This window comes from Schistocerca americana, chromosome X (genome assembly GCF_021461395.2).
Source record: "Schistocerca americana isolate TAMUIC-IGC-003095 chromosome X, iqSchAmer2.1, whole genome shotgun sequence".
In the NCBI taxonomy this organism is placed as follows: Eukaryota; Metazoa; Arthropoda; class Insecta; order Orthoptera; family Acrididae; genus Schistocerca; species Schistocerca americana.
The window spans coordinates 391,972,733-391,990,244 of NC_060130.1; the positions used below are offsets into that span (position 1 = coordinate 391,972,733).

Here is a 17,512-nt window from a genome sequence, read left to right on the forward strand (position 1 = left end):
GAATATGAATTTGGGACTTCCCAAACAATCTCCAGAGTAATCTGTCATGTAACAAGATTAAACTGTGCCAGGAAGAGGACATTAAATTTGTGCTTCTACCACCTAATTCTACTCATTTGTGTCAGCCACTTGGTGTGGTCTTTTTTAGACCTTTAAAACTTGGGGAAATGTGCTATATGATTGGAAAGGAAGAATAGAGGAGTGGTGCCAAAATCCAAATTTTCTAGGTTGTTGAAAAAACCTTTGAAAATATAGCTATCACGTCCATATCAAATGTGATATCTGGGTTAAGAAAAGCAGGAATTTTTCCTTTCTCTCCCAATAACGTCATTTCACAGATTCCAGAAGCAACCGATAATAATGCACATGGCACCAGACCATCAAACGTTTCTTGCGCAACAGTCTTCAAAATGAAACTGAAACAGGTTCGCTCTAATGAAACAAAAGGAAATCTGCACCAAGGAAAGCTGCACCAAGCAAAGTGTTTGGCATTAACTCCAGGAAAAGGAATTTACTGTCAGTGACTTAAATGAAAATGATAGTGAAGGGGCTGCAAGTAGGGAGTCCCTATCCAGAACATCCAACAGTGATCCAGAACAGCACGAGTCAAATGAAAATGGAGAAATGGACAAGGAAAAGGATAAAGATTGGCATGAATTTAAAGAAAATGCTTTCACCATAGTAAAATTTCCTATGAAACAAAAGGTTCAGGTTTTTTATTGGTAAAATTTAAAGCATCTCTAATGACACCTGAAAAATGACATTTCTGAGAAACAAAGTTCTTGATGATAATGTTTATTTTGTCTTTCCAGAAATTGATGATGCAACTGAGGTAGAAAGAGCCCACATTATTAAAAAAGTTTTTGCAGAACATAGAAGGCAAGGTAAATTTATTTTTGAAGGCATAGATGATCATGACACTGAGTAAGTACTTTTCACATTGAAACTTCCTGGCAGATTAAAACTGTGTGCCCGACCGAGACTCGAACTCGGGACCTTTGCCTTTCGCGGGCAAGTGCTCTACCATCTGAGCTACCGAAGCACGACTCACGCCCGGTACTCACAGCTTTACTTCTGCCAGTATCTCGTCTCCTACCTTCCAAACTTTACAGAAGCTCTCCTGCGAACCTTGCAGAAATAGCACTCCTGAAAGAAAGGATATAGCGGAGACATGGCTTAGCCACAGCCTGGGGGATGTTTCCAGAATGAGATTTTCACTCTGCAGAGTGAAAATCTCATTCTGGACTTTTCACATTGTTTGCGACATACAATAACTAAAAATTAATATTTGTTTGTCAAATTTCATGAATGCAAGTGTTTTTATAGCAAAAATCTTAAGTTTAATGTGCTTGTAAAAATGTGTTTAGTATATAAATTGTAAAATTTTGTTGCAAATACAGCAATATGTTACTTAAAAATCAAAATAGTGATCGGATTCACTCCACTGGAAGTCTTCTTCCGTTCATGCATACAAAATACAATGATGATTGGATTCGCCTCAACCGAGGTGGTGAAACCGATGAACAATTAACTTAAACTAATAACTGCAATTATAAATTAAAAGTAATGTAATACATGAATATATCATTATCAAGGTTGTGAAATTAACATACTGAATTTTTATTCAGATATCACTACAGTAAATGGGCGTACTAAAAAAAAACTGCCGTTTATGATCAGATTCACCTCATTTTATGGTATATTAGAAAAACAGTGCATCGTTTTTTTAGATCTCAACTTGAAGTCTAACTTGTGAAATTCCATGTCTGTTGAGCAAGTTTCCTTGAAAAAGAATGTGGATGGATCAATCTTTTAGTACCAAATCCACTGCATATTTAGCCATGACACTGGGTGATTTTCAGTGCCAGTCCTCTTGATGACTGACTACACCAAGTTTTCCACAGACAAGAAGTCACTGTCATTACAGTGGTTTGAAAGGTATTTTTTTCCTACCAATCATTAGGCCAAAATATCTGTTGTACCTTGCTGTAATTTTCTACTGAGCCAAAATCACCATCATTGGGGAGATAGGAAGGAATAGCCACTAGTCATGAATTTTTAGTGCACGATTTCAATTTTTTTTTTTTTTTTTTTTTTTTTTTTTACTTTAAACTAGTTTCACTAATGTCATGGTTATTTTCCATTTCCTGTTCTTTCCCGTACAAACATTGCTATAGATGACAACGTGTTTTGTGGAGGGTGCTCTTTTTTTCGATGTGTGTGACTCAACAGGCACCAATTTCTTGGGAACTTCGAGATCCGGTCACTTCATCCCCACCGTACAATGATCCTAATTTTGATGAAAGCTCATGGCACTCCCGAATTGGAAGCATATAAATTATTTTTAGTAAGCTACTTGACATGTCAGTCTATGAGAGGATACATATTTTTCTAAATCAAAACAAGCGGCATAACAGCAACACTCGGAAACCAACGTTACAGTGTCTACGTTCATGGACACACTACCATTTTCAGCCTTATGTAGATGCAATTCATGGCCTTGTTGAAGCTGTACCTTTTGTTGTTCATCTCTCGAACAGACGAGTTTGTTAGCAAAGTTATCACACTGTACACTGGTGTTGTTCTACGGTAAACGTTTTCTTCACTTGACATTTTCCTTTAACTTTCACAATGTTATTTGTACAAATTCTTGAGCAGTCAAATATTTAAGTTTTCTGATAAATATCTTTTGTGTGGATTGTGGCATATATAGTACAGTGAGACGAATAAGAGTGAAATAATGCTATGTGGTCACATACTATTACCAGTTTTTCTTCAGGAGTTTTGTTACCAGGAGTTTCCTAGCCTCAGCTGTCTTCACATGGAGGCTCTGTAAGTTTTACCTTTTTTATGAATTCTTCCATTAGAGATTTTGAATGTTTCCAAAAAGTATTTCTTATGCATTGTTTCATTTCTTCCATTAATGGCTACACAATAAAGTTTGTTGCCGTTGTGGTATTTTCCGTTTACCAGGCCACATAATAATACAAAGTCAAGTTTATCTACAGCTGTTATGTCTCAGATATTGCACTTCATATTGGTAAGTGCATCCAAACACAAGAACTATTAATTTTGATGTCAAAACACTGACAAGCACTGGGCTACCTCGATGTCATGGAAAATATTCATCACTGGATATTTTGTTGTCCCAATTAATCAGCTCCTCAATGCTGTCTTTATTACTTTAACTCATGGTGAATAACACAGAACACAATTCAAACAACTGCAGAAGTAAAATCCTATTACAGGAACAGTTAGACATCCACAACTACCTGCAGCAACTAAGAACAACAACAGGCACAGTGGTGTAGCTTGCAACTACACCACTTCAGCGGTCAACAGATAGATGTCTCTGAATACAGTAGAAATTTGTGCTGCTGCATATTAAGCTGCTATGCAAGTTACAAATAACGTAATTTGCTCTGTTGACAGAATGCCACTTCCTGAACAAGATCCTAACCTTATCTAAAAAATAAGGGAAAGTGGAGTTACACACCTTATACTTTAAGTGGCTCAACTGTGACAGCTAACTACCAACCAGTAACAGACAGGAATGATGAAAGAATAGCAATAAAATGGAATAAGTGGAAGAACATTGAAAACCATTTTACAACAAATGAGAAAATAGCAAAAAAATCTGAACATACAAAATTCTGGGAGCAGCAGTAAAATGACACAAAATCTGGCCACTGAAGAAAGAAAACGAGTTCTGCACTGAATACAAAAAATTGAACATACAAGGCATTGACAAACCCCCGAGGAAGCATGGGAAGTACCAACCATAAAAGTAACAGGAAGGTGACAAAAACTGGAAAAGTACTGGATGTGTTGCAGCAAAATTGTATAAGAAGATTAAGGCAACCAAGACACCAAGGCAGCCACAAATCTGGGATGTTAAGGATTTGGACAATGATCAAGAGCCTGAACAAAGTTCATCATTCTCATATCTGTGTATTTCACAAAACAGTAACCTACTTAACAAATATTCATAAAATATTAAGAGGAAATGTAGCAGCACCCAATGAGAGGAAAAGAAATTAGGGTTTAACATACCAACAATATTTTATTTTTGTAGCAGTTGCAGTGTATGTGGTTTTTGTAAATGACATGTTCACCTTTGACCGCACTATCTACTTAACTGGTAAAAACACAAATGGAAAATAAAAAAACAAGGAGTCATTCAGTATTAAAGATAGGATTCAAATTTGATTTTTTTTATATTCTTGAAACTGAGAGTCCCTGCACATTATTGTTAAATTTAATATTTTTCTTTCAGCATGTGACTTATTTGTTTGGGAAGTATTGAAGCATTGCCTGACTCACTCATTACCAAGTGGGTGACTGACTGACTGGCTGGATAAAAAAGTATGAAAAACTTTACTTATAATAAATTAAATGACATTATCTCAGATTAAATTACAAACCTGCATAGCGTGATGATGATGTTGATGGAGCTGGACTGCTAACTGTTGGCTGCGTTGGGCTGTGTAGTGGTGCATATGGATGATTCCCTGTTGGGGTTGAGGCACTAGATGCAGTCGGACTTTGGAAGAGATTCAATCCCAAAAGATCACTACTTGGTTTCCTGAGAATATTTGCACATAAGTATATAAAATGATTCAATTATATACATTAGTATTCACAGATTTGCTTCCTCACAACACTGGTTCAGACATGTAAAGCAGAATAAAACCAATCATGGGAATCCATGAGTGTACTCCATATGCAGGAAAGAAAAAGAGGAAGGGGTCAAAATGCCCACACAATCTATTTTTCAGTTTTTTGTATCCACCCCATAGTCACACCCGAGACTTCACCAACACATGTGACTAACATTCGTAACACCTGACTATTTCTGCTATGTGCAATAGGTTTGTTGGCTACTTTGATTTATTAGGAGTGTTTACTTCTGCTATAGTGAACAATTTCAACTTGGTTGACTTCTTTGTAGTCATATTATACTCATGGCAAACAAAAGGCGAAAGAAGCAAAAACAAAATAGTGTACTTTTACTTTTCCTGGAAAGGATTTTTAAATTTAAACTAGTCAAGTAAATATGGAAATAACTGCTTACCAAGTGACAAAATATAAATGGATGAATTAACAATTACCAGTATTTCACTAATTACAGTCAGTCTGTGTTGTGCCTTCGCTGACCAAAGGGCCTGGGTGACTTATTTGATCCTCAAAAAGCCCCAGATCGTCATCTTTTTTATTTTTTATTTTTTTAGGTGAAATAATCCATATATCCAAAAGCTTGTATGCTATTGTTATTGTGTCAATTATAATTATACAGGCTGTTATGCCGTGGTCGGTTGATGAATTTTGTCTCAATTCCCAATGTTTCGTCTCCGACTGCGGGAGACATCTTCAAGGGGGTCCGTAGGTCAGTAGCGAGTCAGTGGGCGTGTTGGACCTTCCATCGACCTACGGACCCCCTTGAAGATGTCTCCCGCAGTCGGAGACGAAACATTGGGAATTGAGACAAAATTGATCAACTGACCACGGCATAACAGCCTGGATAATTATAATGGACATGATTTTTCAGGCCGTGAAAGTCTACATTTTAGTATTGTTACTGTGTATATTGGGCCAGTATTATTATTATTATTAATGTTATTGTGTATGTTGGGCCAGTATTATTATTATTATTATTAATGTTATTGTGTATGTTGGGCCATTATTATTATTATTATTATTATTGTTATTGTGTATGTTGGGCCATTATTATTATTATTATTATTATTATTATTATTATTATTATTAACATCAGCACTCTTTTTTTAAGGACTGGTGATACAAGATTATGCTTTTCATGCTGAAGATGGTCTTTCAAAGTATATCTTATGGCTTGCATATAAAACTTATTATTTGCTATTTAATCTGAATTTTAAATTGAAGAACGGACAATGAGTGAAACTACAGTTGGATCCTTTCATGCGGTGCAACGAGAGGACTCCGGTTTTAGACCTTCTATTCATCATCTTATCCTCCTGTAAGTCATCATATGAGCAGGTTATTTGAATACTAAGAGTTATGTAGCTAGATAATGGAATCAGGAGAAAAAAAATGGTGTTTGTGTGTACCTCTGAAAGCCCCTGGATGTTTCCCCAAACACACGCAGAAATGAACTCCTGTTTTATTACACACTCAACTTGTACACTATTTTTTTTACTTTTTTGATGAGAATTTTGTTGGTTCAATGCGACAGAAGTGAACGGGCACTGTGTGTGCTCATCTCAAAAGTAGAAACCAAGAAAGCTGCCACAATGTTTTCACATCTTATCGCAAATGCATCAGCCAATACCGATACAAGTACCTGCATAGTTAGCTGCAACAGGCAGAAGTCATGCTTTGTTAGTGCTCCACATTTTAACAATTCTGACTGAGATAAACTCCCGCTGCAGTGTTCTTCGTCAGCACTCCAGTGTAGAAGTGTGCATAGAAATATGCTGCATGAAAAATCCGTGTGATGCGCACATTATTTACATATAAAAAATTACTTCAGATATTTTCCTTTGTTTGAAACTGCATGTACAAGATTTGTGTGTCGATTTAAGTTCTGCATTTGCACATTTTACTGTTTGCATTGCTTTTGCATAATCTTTCACCGATTGTATCGATACCTATTTGTATTGTGATATATTGTTAACTTTTGAACATTTGCAAATGCCACGATAAACTCATACCGTTGTCATCAATTATAGGCTTAAGGCAAGCCTATCCTTGCTCAAATCAATTGTTCTCTAATTTCATTGTACAATTACATGAGAAATTGGTAATCTGAGAATTTCTGGATGCTTACAATACTATATTTTCATAAGTTACCAGTACAAGTGTTTTGGTTACGTAACTTATTTTTAAACGAATCAGCATTTGTAGTTCACAATTCTGCCAGAGAATATATCACCCCTGAATTTCATTGTATATCAATGCAAATAAATGTGTATTTTTGTGAATTTTCAGAACCTACCAATGTCCTTTGCATAACCTATGAGTAATCTGTAGTAATTTGGTGGTTGTGGTTTAATCACTGTAGCAGATATTCTAACATATTGTGTTACATCTAATTTCCCATTGAAGTGTAGCAGCCCTATATATTGTCAGCACTTATCACAAATTAACTCTTTTCGAGTTTGTTAATAACTGTAATAAACCTCAAAACATTTTATGAAACTAGTAATTTTTATCACAGGTTTTTGTGTTCACTTAACAGAAATCTTCTTGTGTGTATTTTCTCCAATTCTTATAGGAAATTAGCAACTTTTTAGCTCAACAGCCAACAAAATAGACAGCGGGTTTAAATTAAAGTTATTTGTTCACTGCCTTGTAGTACATTGGACCACCAAAAATGCAGCCCCATGTAAATGCTGTTCTCGAACATGGGATGAGTTGGCTGATGTTCATAAGCATCTCAAAATCACCCAGATTGCTGCTCATCAATTGGCAGCTGCTGCGAATTGGTGTGTTGGAAGAGCTGCCAAGAGTCGTGTACCTGTGTTACCGGTACCAGAGGTACCTCAAGTACTATTCTCTCCTGTGGATTCTGTCTCCCATGCAGAAAGAACAGGATCCATCATTACACGTCCACTTGACTGCAAGCGGTGTGTCAACGGTAGATCTAGGTGGACGGGGACCACAGAGGGCTCAGGGTGTTATACCAATCCCCTAACCAACAAATTTGAGACACTATCTTTCACTGGAACTGAAACTGAGCCAGTGGGACTCACTTCACCTGTTTTGTCTGGTGTCAAGAGGAGGCAGTTACAAAATGGTAGGGTTCATTAATTGTCAGCAGCTCAAATGTACAGCAAATGATGGTACCCCTTAAGAAATGGCAGCAAGGGACATGAAAGGACACCACATACAGTCAGTGTATATGCCTGGGGGGGATTCAAAATGTTGAAGAGGCTATCCCTGCAGTCACTGAGGGAACAGGGTGTAGCTAACTGCAGATTGTGGTGAACATTGGAACAAATGATGCCTGTTGTCTGGGCTCTGAGGTCATACTCGGATCATTCTAGCGACTGACAGAGAAGGTTGAGAAGACCAGCCTTGTGCGTAGTGTTTCAACAAAGCTCACAATTTGCAGTATTCTCCCCAGAACTTATCGTGGCCCTTTTGTTCTGTGTCCAGTGGAAGGACTGAACCAGTGACTTCGAAGGTTCTGTGAAAAGCTAGGCGCTACGATTTCCTGGACTTGCACCATAGGGTCGAGAATTGTAGGGTCCCCCTAAAGGGTTACAAGTGTGCTACACATAAGAGCAACTCCGGTAGCTGACTGTGTGTGCCACATACAAGGTTTTTTTTTAAGGTGACTCTCCATCCAATCCAGATAATGATAGCTGTAAGAAACCTGGAAGTATCATTGTAAGGTTGAAAGAAATGCCTCTCACAGTAGAGAATATTAAAATCCTAATGCTAAACTGCCAAAGCATTTGCAACAAAGTGCCAGAGTTTGAATTGCTCATGAAAAGCAGTGAGGCTCACCCATCATCTGCTGCTACGGATGGAGGCTATGGAAGGAGTTGCCACATGACCAAGGAGGAAAAATTAGCTAATCGCCAATAATGAAATAAAGCGTTTATTTCAATTTTTTAAAAATGGCCTATGCAGGAAAATGACTTCTTTTAAATATCATGAAAATGCAACACCAAGTAAAGTTGTATGGTGGTCAACATTACATGGTAACACATGCAGCAGCCTTGTAGACACTCCACCACATACTGTAGGGAACAAAAGCAACAATAAATGATGAGAACAAACGTGTGTGTTTGTGTGTGTGTGTGTGTGTGTGTGTGTGTGTGTGTGTGTGTGTGTGTGTGTGTGTGTGTGTGTTTTTACAAAACATTACCAAGTAAAATTTTTATTGAAATGCTTGTCTGAAACATTCTGCGAGTCAGCTTATGCCTATCTGTCAAAACGTAAAATGTGCTCCGTTATATTATTGCATACAAAATTTGTAGAACATCTTTGGTATTGTGAGAGTGTGCCCTACAGGAACAGATGGTTGGGACTTAACCCCAACTCTATGATCAGAAGGAGAAATGTCACAGCCAGAACACTAATTTCACCAACTGCAGCATGTTGTCCTCACCCATGTTGTCCTGATATTCAGCCAATGCTCCAACTTTCAGAACACAACCCTGTGGTCTCAATATTAAGATAGTAGCTTGCACAGGTGTAGCACACTGTTCAGCTAATACTTCCACAGTTTTCCTTGGCTTCAGGATCAGCTTGCTCATTTCTCTGTTCCCATGTGCCCATAACCAAGTCAAACACAACATCTGTCCCTACTGTCATAGCAGGAAAATGGTGCTCTGGATATTCAGCTCCATTTTCTCAGCAGCACTTATTTATTAGAGATCCTGAAGAGGACTAGGGCAACTGGAGCAGATGAGTAACTTCATCCTTTGCTGACATTTCATCTGCTCTTTACATCTTCTGGATCACATGCTACTCAGCAGGTAAGTTGTGAAAGTTATCGGCAGATAAAACCCGGTACCACAATCAGAGCATAAAACTGAAGAGCCACACAAATCTCACTGTCTTCTCCTCCCTGTACATACAATGTTAAAACTGTAGTGCTCATCTAAAATGTTTCACAACTATGATTTGTAAATATCATTTGAAATTCCTTTTTTCTAATATGCATCAGATTTCCAGTAAAACAATTATGTACTTCAAAGGATGTGAAACTGCAACCATCTGTGAAATATTGGTCTTTGCACACACTCTGAAGTGTCTTTCTTACATGCAGGTCTGAAAGAACAGACACTGTTGATAATCCACAGCTGTACAACACGTTTTAAAATTAATTTGCTGGCCGAATTAATTTTGAAATCCAAAGTGTCTCTTGACTTGTGGATGACTATTGCAAAAATCATTCCTTGATTAGGTGAGTAATTGTATGATATGTATCATACCTGGGGTACAGAATACATTTTTTATGATCCTAAGATTGTGACATTATAGCAGTTGACCATCTGCTCTCAAGTTTTCCCATGTGTTTCATGAGGGGTAACATTACATTACCTATTTGGACCAGTAAGATCCTTCTGAGGCTTAAGAAGGGGAATTAATGTGACTAACTCTGATGAGCCAAAAAGTTCTCACTTCTCCATATTAAGACAAAGTTCAAGACGGATTTTGAAAGTACTTCTGTTGACGTGCAACAACATGCAATAATGGATTTTGTTGTGACCTAGTGTCATGTAATATGCTATAGATAATCTTGAAACCCACTCCCACAGAGATAAGGGCTCATTGAAAACATCTTTGGTGGACTCAAAGTTCCAACTAGACCTTTCAGCCACTGCTAAATAGCAGTGGAAAGGCAGGTCCTCATTGATAATGATGATAGTGAAAATACGAGTGAAATGCCCTGTCTTGGATTCAGAAATCACTTCCTTGCTGGTCGACACACACTCATTCTTCACTACAGCACTTTGGATTTTGGAATTAATTCCCAGTCAGTGAATTAATTTTAAAGCATTTCCTATAGCTGTGGAATGTCAACAGTGTCTCTCCTTCCAGGCATGTACGTAAGACACTTTGAAATTTGTACAAAAATGATTCTTTCACAGATGGGTGCACTTTTGTGTCCTTAGAAGAACATAATTGTTTTACCACAAATTTGATAAGATTTTACCAAAGCTGAAAAAAATTCTCATTGCGCATTGAGTTAGTGGAATGGTCAGCTTTCGATCTTGATTTCCCGGGAGTGCAGATCACAACAGTAACCCACACGCCAACGGTACTACATTGTAACAAACAGAAATTTTTTTTACAAAATATATTATCATACCACCAACTGTAAGCACTCTGGAATACCTTGACAATTTGCTTTGACCAGAATGTTGTTAATAATGAATGTCATATTGCACTGATGCGATTCACCATCATTAAAATGCTCCTACTTTAGGGCAGGTTTTAGTTTCAGGGAAGAGCTCGAAGTCTACTGTGGCTAAATAACATTAATTTGGAGGTTTGGGGACTTTTGTATCACTTAGTGTTAATATGGGAAACTTTGGTCAACATAGTTACAAATTCCAATTATGGTATCACTTGTATCTCATAAAAATTCGATCTAGCAACTTATTAAACAAAATGTGTGGCGGAATACTCATGACCCCAGATACTGATTTCTAGAGCAGTTTAAACATAAGGAACACGAATAGGTATCATTCTGCTGGGGACTTGGGACTTTAGAATCATGGTAATGAGTTGGAAGTCGCAGGAGCCAACCACGCTAGTGAGGAATCTGCTGTGACTGGATAACCATCCTCTTGTCTTTGTTCAGGTCGTACGTATGACCAGTTTAGCATTCTTTCAAAAACATTCTGCTTCTTAATAGATTCTGTAAAGCCAATTATTACAGCTACATGCAGTGAAGACATATCTGCCACACTAGTTAGTTAGTGTACTGGTACAAGGAATATGTCAAATGTGGTACACTCAACGCCTTGAAACTACTCATTAAACCACTTTCATTAGTTGTCTTGTAACACAAGGCAAATAGATATGGAGCATAATCAGTGTTACAGGGTGAATTCTCAAAATATGTGAAGTTTAATCCAGCAATGGTGTCAACCAATGGTGACAGCAAATACGAGTAGCAACAGACAGTGTGTAACCACTGAATGAGGCTGTAGTAACTCATTAGGCTACCTCTTTTGGGTAAAATATGTGTTTTCAGTAGACGTGGAAGCAGAAAAATGTTGTATGGTAGTTAGTGGCATGTCCAATATATGCTGCAGGTCTGTCTCTTAATCCCATACAGGATGCAGGAACTGCAGGTGGTTTTCTACAAGGTCTTGTATAGGCTGTGTTGGTGAGAGGTTGAGAAATTTAGTACCCCATACTTATGTGGAAATGTTTCACAATCATTCCAGTCATATCCTTGCTTCCTGCAGTTGCACACTGTCCTGTTGCAAAATGTTGTCTGGAAACAGTTTGACGAGAGGCTAGATGTGTGGTTCAGGATATCTCGCACAGGGCACTGCACTTTCATAATCCCATTATTACTGTAACTGGCAACAATGTTGCACACACAAAGGTTACCCAGCTCAGCACAACAGTGTCTGGGGAACATTTCTTCCCACAGCGAATGTTGGAGTCGGGCACCACTAAATGTCCACAGGAAATATGATCATTATCAATGGCCACAAAATACTTGGATTCATCACTGACGATCATTCCAATCGTACAGTCCAATGAACCACTTCATGAGAAAACTGTAAAAGATGGTTCCGCATCAATGCAAGTAACTAATATCCTTTTGGTAAGTCTTTGGTAATGATCCAGATAAACAAATGAGATGTGCAGAGGTAGTGCCACACACGCCCAGTTAGAAGACAGTGCAGCATTTGAAACTGCATGAACCATTTGGCACATCTGACAACATGCGCTACATGATGTCTGATAGGAGTGATCAGGTCACGGATACTGCCTGTGCGTGCCCTCAAATATCCACTGGACTAAGCACCATGAAACAGTTTCATCTAAAGGGCCTTCATTGGAGGCAACTTGATGTGATCAGCATGTCTTGCAATGTAAAATAACTGACTCCTCAATCTCTGTCATCCAGAAAATATTTATTCATCAGTCATTACTTGTTGCATGATCCAAATGCTTATTACATATGGGAAACAAGACACCATTACACACCAGTTGCCATTATGAGCCTCTTCACAGCCATGTGTGGCACGGTAACAGCCTATCACAGCAAGACTGTGCAAACTCCGTATTAACTACCTAGATATGAACCTACCTCCCATGATGAAACTGTCTGCAAAGTTTAAATGGGAAAATCTAAACCTATTCCTTGATGTGTAATTTATTTTTTCAAAAAAATGCAAATCCTCTGCAATTTTGAATGATGACATTATACTTGTGTATTACAACAGTAACCTAATACTATCAGAAAATATTCTCTTGCAGGGAAATATTTAGGATGACTAGTTACATTAAGAAGTACGAGCTAGATTACGACAAAAAATTGCTCACAGAGCAGATTTCCAAAAAAGATCTGTTACATTAGCAGGAAACTTAGAAAAAAAACTTACGTAATACAATAATGATGTTTAATGTTTGTAAGATGAATCAATGTTTCTAGTATTTGTGCTCTTTAATGGACTGAATGAGAAAGAGAAAGCATACACACATGTTTTAGCGATGCAATCATATAACTTTCTTCAATTTAGAAAAATAACATCATCCCCTGAAAAACTGAGTCACTTTAAAGAACTCTTCACACTGTCAAAATGAGTGCAAAACTTGTGCAGACCTTAAAAATTTAAAAAACCTATTGTCTTCTACCCCTTGACTTAATAAGCACTTCTAGTTTAACGAAATTATCATGCTCACAACTGGTCATGCAATTCTGTAAGCTAAAACATGCTTTAACATGGAATAATTTCATCATTACCAATGAAAGAGTAACTGCAAAGAAAGACTTTATCTACGAGATCTGATACAAACAAGGAACCAAAAAACTGCAAAACACAGCAATACGATGTAAATAACTCAATTATTTCAGGACTATTTTATCAACTATATCTTTAAAACACTGAATGCTCAATAACCCCACCACTGTTGATTCCAAACAAGGTATTCCATGATCAAACAAATTACTTACAATTATTTCTTTTCCCATAAACTCATTTGATAAACCAAAATGTATGAAATTTACTTCAAAACCTACATCCTGTCAGCTAAATACCTAGAAGGAACTGATGTGGCATAACACAAGTCTTAAACTTAAAGCTATCTTAATCAAACTTAACATCATCAGCTCAGTCTTGTATTGATTTCAAAATTATATTATCTAATGACTAAAATTAAGTATCATTGGTTCCTTACCCTCCTAGCTGTTGAGAGACAGACTGGGAGCGTTTGATGTGAGAGTCTGGGTCAGCAGCTGAATCTCTTCTTGCCTTAAAAAAAAAAAAAATACATAAAGTATGAAAATAAAGGGTTTGGACATCAATTAACCCTAAACTCATAATTACAAAGAACCAAATAAAATTAAAATGCACATTCAAAAAAGTTAATTTTGTGGCAATGAAGCACTCACTGTAACTGTAGCAACCGGTGAAAGAGACAAGTTTTCCACCGTTGCACGGAGCTCATCAACACTGGCACTCATTGGAGCAGACCCGTTGCTTAATGGTTTGATTTCCACATGAATTTTGTGTTCTCTTTCATCGTCTAAAAACAATGATTACAGTATTTCTCAATAAGGTATACACAGTATTAATTTTTTGAAGAAACTTTGATGAATTAAAATTACAGAGGCAGAAGGGTAGTTAAATGAGACTGGCTGGGGCTACAAAGAAGAGGTTGCATGAAACACAACACATGATAATAGCTTAGAAAATGCAAACAATATATTTCTAGACAACCTCATCATAAAATTAAGCACACAGGTTACTTTATGTATTTTAGAGTGCATGTTCCTATCTTCTGATCCATGAATCACTGGCTCATAAAATAAAAGTATACAAATGAGATGAAGATAGAACATCTCCAACATTGGACAAAATGAACTACTCTAAAAATCATTCACTAAACCTCAAGACTTTGTGGTGATACTTTCATTATGGAAAGCTACAGAATACATTCAGTTAAGTTGATATATGTTACACAAGCTCTAACAATAAAATCCATACATTCATGACACACTACCAAATTCAGTGGGAAGACACGCATAACCAATAGTAGAATGCCCACTCACAAGTAGTGTTCAGGATTCTGTATTACCTCTTAACAAAATGAATGGTAATGAAAAATCAAAAAACAAGCTGCTGCAAAATGTAGTCTGCAATGCAGCATCGCAGACCTTGTTTCATCAGTGAGTCATTTGGTTCTCCTTCACAGCATATGTGCTTCAGAAACTTGGTCCTCATCATATTGCCTTTGTTAAGTTTGCTATGTTCTCGCCAGTCTTTCCTCTCTTCCTTCATCACTTCATGTCTCACTTTGTCACATAATCCTTATCTGTCATTTCCCTATTTTAGGTTTACTGTTTGATATCAAGTTCCTCCTCTTTCACTATTCATTGTTTGCCCAATTATGTACTTCTTTGTCAGGTATTCTTCTGGATTTTACACCACCTTATTCTTATTAGCTATTTATCTTTCAATAACAGTATTTCTGAATTATACAGAATGACTTCCCTTCTTAAATACTTACAATAATTTCAGAGCTATCAAAATTACCCATTTTCTGTAGCTGATATGCATCTACTCAAATACTGGTAACATCTCCCATTTTTCGCCAAGAAATTTTGGTAATAAGTTTCACAAATGCCTATCTTAACTATGAGTTAAGATTATCACATTAGAAATTTGTACATTGTAATAACCTCATTTTGTTAAATTTCAATATTTCATAGTTGGCCTCTTGCTTAAAGCAATGTGTTGTTTCATAAACTCTTACTTGTTACCTCTGAGTTGTAAATGAATTTAGCACAAGTGTAAACTACTACAAAAATCCTTACATAACTATTTGTTTAAATAACAGTACCCTCCCTTTCGGGTTTGCCATGGTTTACTACAAATGGTATTACCTCATTAGCTATATGGTTAACTGTCACACTACATACCAAGTGGTTTAGGATTTGGTTCACAGACAGTCGTGGGCTTTTTTGCTACCAATTACTTCTTTCACGCTGGGGCTTCACCTGGGTCAGCACATGTGATGAACACGTATTATCAACAAGACCGCTGTGCTTGCTGTTGTAACAGCAAAAGCAAAATCTTGATCATAAATGTCCGGAATACATGAGAATAGGCACAGCAGATGTAGAAAAGTCAAATGAAGTGAAGTGACCCACAGCAGTTCTGCTCAGAAAGTGAAAAACTGAAACCATGAATGATACTTTGCTTGCTTAATTTTGAATGAAACTCTGGTGACGAATCGGGTAGTTCTGCAGGGAAGAACTAACTTGATGACTTCAACAAAAACAATAGCTTGTTGTAACCTTGTGAACCATGGGTTGCACCTGACTAAAGGTCCATGGGTTACGGCAAAGAACAACTGTGACATGAAAGTGTGAGTAACAACTATGTACACCCACTGCAAGGACAGAGAGTTCAACAGCAAACTCATGGACTGCACGAAGTTTAAGTTCAGTGTAAAGTCTCTCGACGACGACACTGATAGAGCTACAAGCACACCACTTCCACAACTACAAGACCCTCACTGACCAATATAATGTGTCAGTGCCTGTGAAGACACAGCACAAGTGGATGGAGATGTGAACAACAAGAGCACTATTCCAAGGGTTACTGTTGCTGTGTGATGTACAATGAAGAAACAGTACAGAAAGGTTTGTTACATACTGGGTTTGGAGGTGTGATGATAACCAGACTTGTGAGAAGAGACCACTACTACTAACCCTGGCCACAGATATGGCAGAGAACAATGGGTGGAGAAAGGACACCGACAGTGTCTATGGTATAAGTTCTTGGGCTTCCATGTCATGGTGGAATCGTTTCCAGGCATACTGTAACAGTCCCACTTTGACAAAGATGAAGAATGACAATCCAGCATGTGCTTACTGTGGTGGGCAAGTTGACACAGCTGCAATGCCTTCTTAGGTAGAGTAAGGATGATGGAAGATGAACAAGGAACGACCTTTCCTCCATGCTGTGTTATAGGAAAACCCATCCAGGACAACAGTGTGAGTGAAGTTACTGAGCTTGCGGCTGAGGCAGTGTCAGAGAACACACAACAAATATCTGTTGCACTCATGGAGACAGTGATGATCATATGTAAGTTGGCAAAGCCAGCAGTCCTAGCCACAGTTTTTTAAGGTTTCCCCTGTCTGTATGATGAATACGAGAGCTGTTGCTCAGGTCAAATTCTCTTGAAGTAAATTCCCAATTAGGAGCATAATCCACACACTCCCCTCCCCCCCCCCCCCCCTGCCCCCCTTTTCCTTTGCTATCAGCGCCATCAACAAAATGGCAAGAGGTAAAAAAGCAAAAACTTAACCCTACTGTTGATATGATAAAGGTCATTTCTTACATGTCTTGTAATAGACCGACCTTCTCCTACTGAGGGAGAACGAAATGTGAAAGAAAAAGAAAACCTCTTATTATTTTATATAAATGTAAATATCATATTGCACCTAGGTATGAATTCAATGTTAAGTTTAGAGCTGTTGTCAGTGACTGCAATAGTTCACAGATGAAATGCCAGGGCATACCACTTTCAACAGAACTGTGGTGTTCAATCTTAACTTGAACACCACATAACAGCAGCTGACTAGCTTCCATACAACTCTGACTGCGAATCTATTGAAATCCAGATTCGCATGCATGTGATAGGGTTTCTCAAGTTAAGCAATTGTTGACAAATCAGTTTTTTATGTGTTATGATTTAACATTTTAAAAAGGTTTTTCATGTGCATAATAATAGATTCAGTGCTGATTAATCAGATTCAGAAATATTAACATATCTCTCCAAATGGTGTTGTCCTTCTACAAGGTCTTATTTTTCGGTA

The 17,512-nt window shown here is 37.6% G+C and overlaps 1 protein-coding gene across 1 annotated transcript in view; it reads right to left on the reverse strand.

The window, feature by feature from the left end:
- LOC124554738 (F-BAR domain only protein 2-like) overlaps positions 1-17,512 on the reverse strand; it is a 280,178-nt gene that overhangs the window by 118,861 nt on the left and 143,805 nt on the right. Inside the window, exons 10-12 of the mRNA XM_047128385.1 lie at positions 14,078-14,211; positions 13,864-13,937; positions 4,425-4,585 (exon numbers count right to left, since the gene is read on the reverse strand). Of these exons, the coding sequence (XP_046984341.1) occupies positions 4,425-4,585; positions 13,864-13,937; positions 14,078-14,211 (369 nt within the window). The remainder of the gene's footprint in view (positions 1-4,424; positions 4,586-13,863; positions 13,938-14,077; positions 14,212-17,512) is intronic.